The 1426-nt window shown below is 53.6% G+C and overlaps 1 protein-coding gene across 1 annotated transcript in view; it reads left to right on the top strand.

The window, feature by feature from the left end:
* VOLCADRAFT_105556 (uncharacterized protein) overlaps positions 1-1426 on the top strand; it is a gene marked incomplete at both ends in the record, with an annotated part of 5512 nt that overhangs the window by 3832 nt on the left and 254 nt on the right. Inside the window, 2 exons of the mRNA XM_002952459.1 lie at positions 514-606; positions 867-1020. Coding sequence (XP_002952505.1) covers positions 514-606; positions 867-1020 — 247 coding nt within the window. The remainder of the gene's footprint in view (positions 1-513; positions 607-866; positions 1021-1426) is intronic.

The raw sequence follows: 1426 nt of genomic DNA on the forward strand, positions 1-1426 counted from the left end.
GAGGGGTAGCCCTGGTGGTGTTTCCTCAGCTGGTTGGGGGCATTGGGTGGGTGGTGACGGGAGGAGTACGGCAGGCGGGGAAGAGGCGTTTGTGAATGTGTGTGTGTGTGGGGTTATATTGTGTGTGGGGGGGGGGGGGATTGACGACACAGGTTGGAGAATAAATAACACTATCCAATGGTTTACAATGTGTTTACAAGGGAATGTGTGTGTATGTGTGGATGTGTGTGACTCAACTTCCGATTTCTCAGCGTGTGTTCAGCCCCAGGAACACCCTTTCGGTATTCCGTACTGACAACCGTACGGCTAGTACGGCAAGGAAAGCACACTACGCGCAACATCTTCCCCAAACATCCCCAAACCTTATCTGTCCAGGGGGGCCGCCGAAACGGCCTCGTGAGATGATGCTGGGAATGCGCTATGGCGCGTGTAAATGTATTGTTAGCGTGTGCCGTACTGTACGGCAGTTACGACACACGCCACCGCTCCCCCCCGTACGTTCCTTTCAACCAGGTCCGAGATTGGATCGTACCGACCAACCGCCGGTATCCGTTAGAACAACTGCTGGGCGTACTGCGGGAGGCCTTCCCGTACGACAAACGCAAGGTGCAGTACAGCATACAGGAGTTTGTAAAGGCTGGAATGGATCGGTTGGTTCTTGGCCTTTTCACCGCTGTCCTTCCAACCACTTACCAACCACCTTCCTAACCACCGCCTGGGCTCCTTCCTGTTCGACCCCGTATGGCTCTGTGACATACATACATACTCCCGACCCTTGCGCTGTGTTTCGGCTTCGGCCCCCGGCTCTCGCGGCCCACAGTGTAATCTAAGTCATACATACATACATGCGCCTTCCCCACCACCAGGGCGATAACTTTGTGGTCATCGAGTACGTGCTGTTGGCGGGAGTGAACGACAGTACGGAAGATGCGAAGCGGCTTCTGAACCTCACGAACGACATTTACTGCTTGGTCAACCTCATTGTCTTCAACCCGCACACGGGCACGCAGTTCAGCAGGTGTGTACGTATGTATGCATGTATGGGGGGGCCCCCGGGGGGGAGAGGGGATGGCCGGGTTTGGGTGCAGGGGAGGGGAAATTGTAGGGGAGGTGTTCAGGATTTCTTGGTCTGGCTTCGTCTTCCAAATCATACGTTACACAATATGAGCTAAATCGTTTTATAATCTAGATGGGGAATATTCTTGGTTTGACACAGCATTAGCCGAGAATGTGGAACGAATTTTGACCCTATTTTATTTCAGTATTTAGGATGAAAAATGTCTTTAAGGTTGATGATGATATTCAGAAGATCCCCTTTGGAAGATCCCCTCTGGTGCTCTCTGGCATTACTGCCCTCATTTATCATCACCACCATCATCGTCATTCCCCCTGCTCCCGCCCCCGCCCCCGCCCCCCCCCCCCCCCC

The sequence above is a fragment of the Volvox carteri genome, assembly GCF_000143455.1.
Source record: "Volvox carteri f. nagariensis unplaced genomic scaffold VOLCAscaffold_30, whole genome shotgun sequence".
Classification (NCBI taxonomy): Eukaryota; Viridiplantae; Chlorophyta; class Chlorophyceae; order Chlamydomonadales; family Volvocaceae; genus Volvox; species Volvox carteri.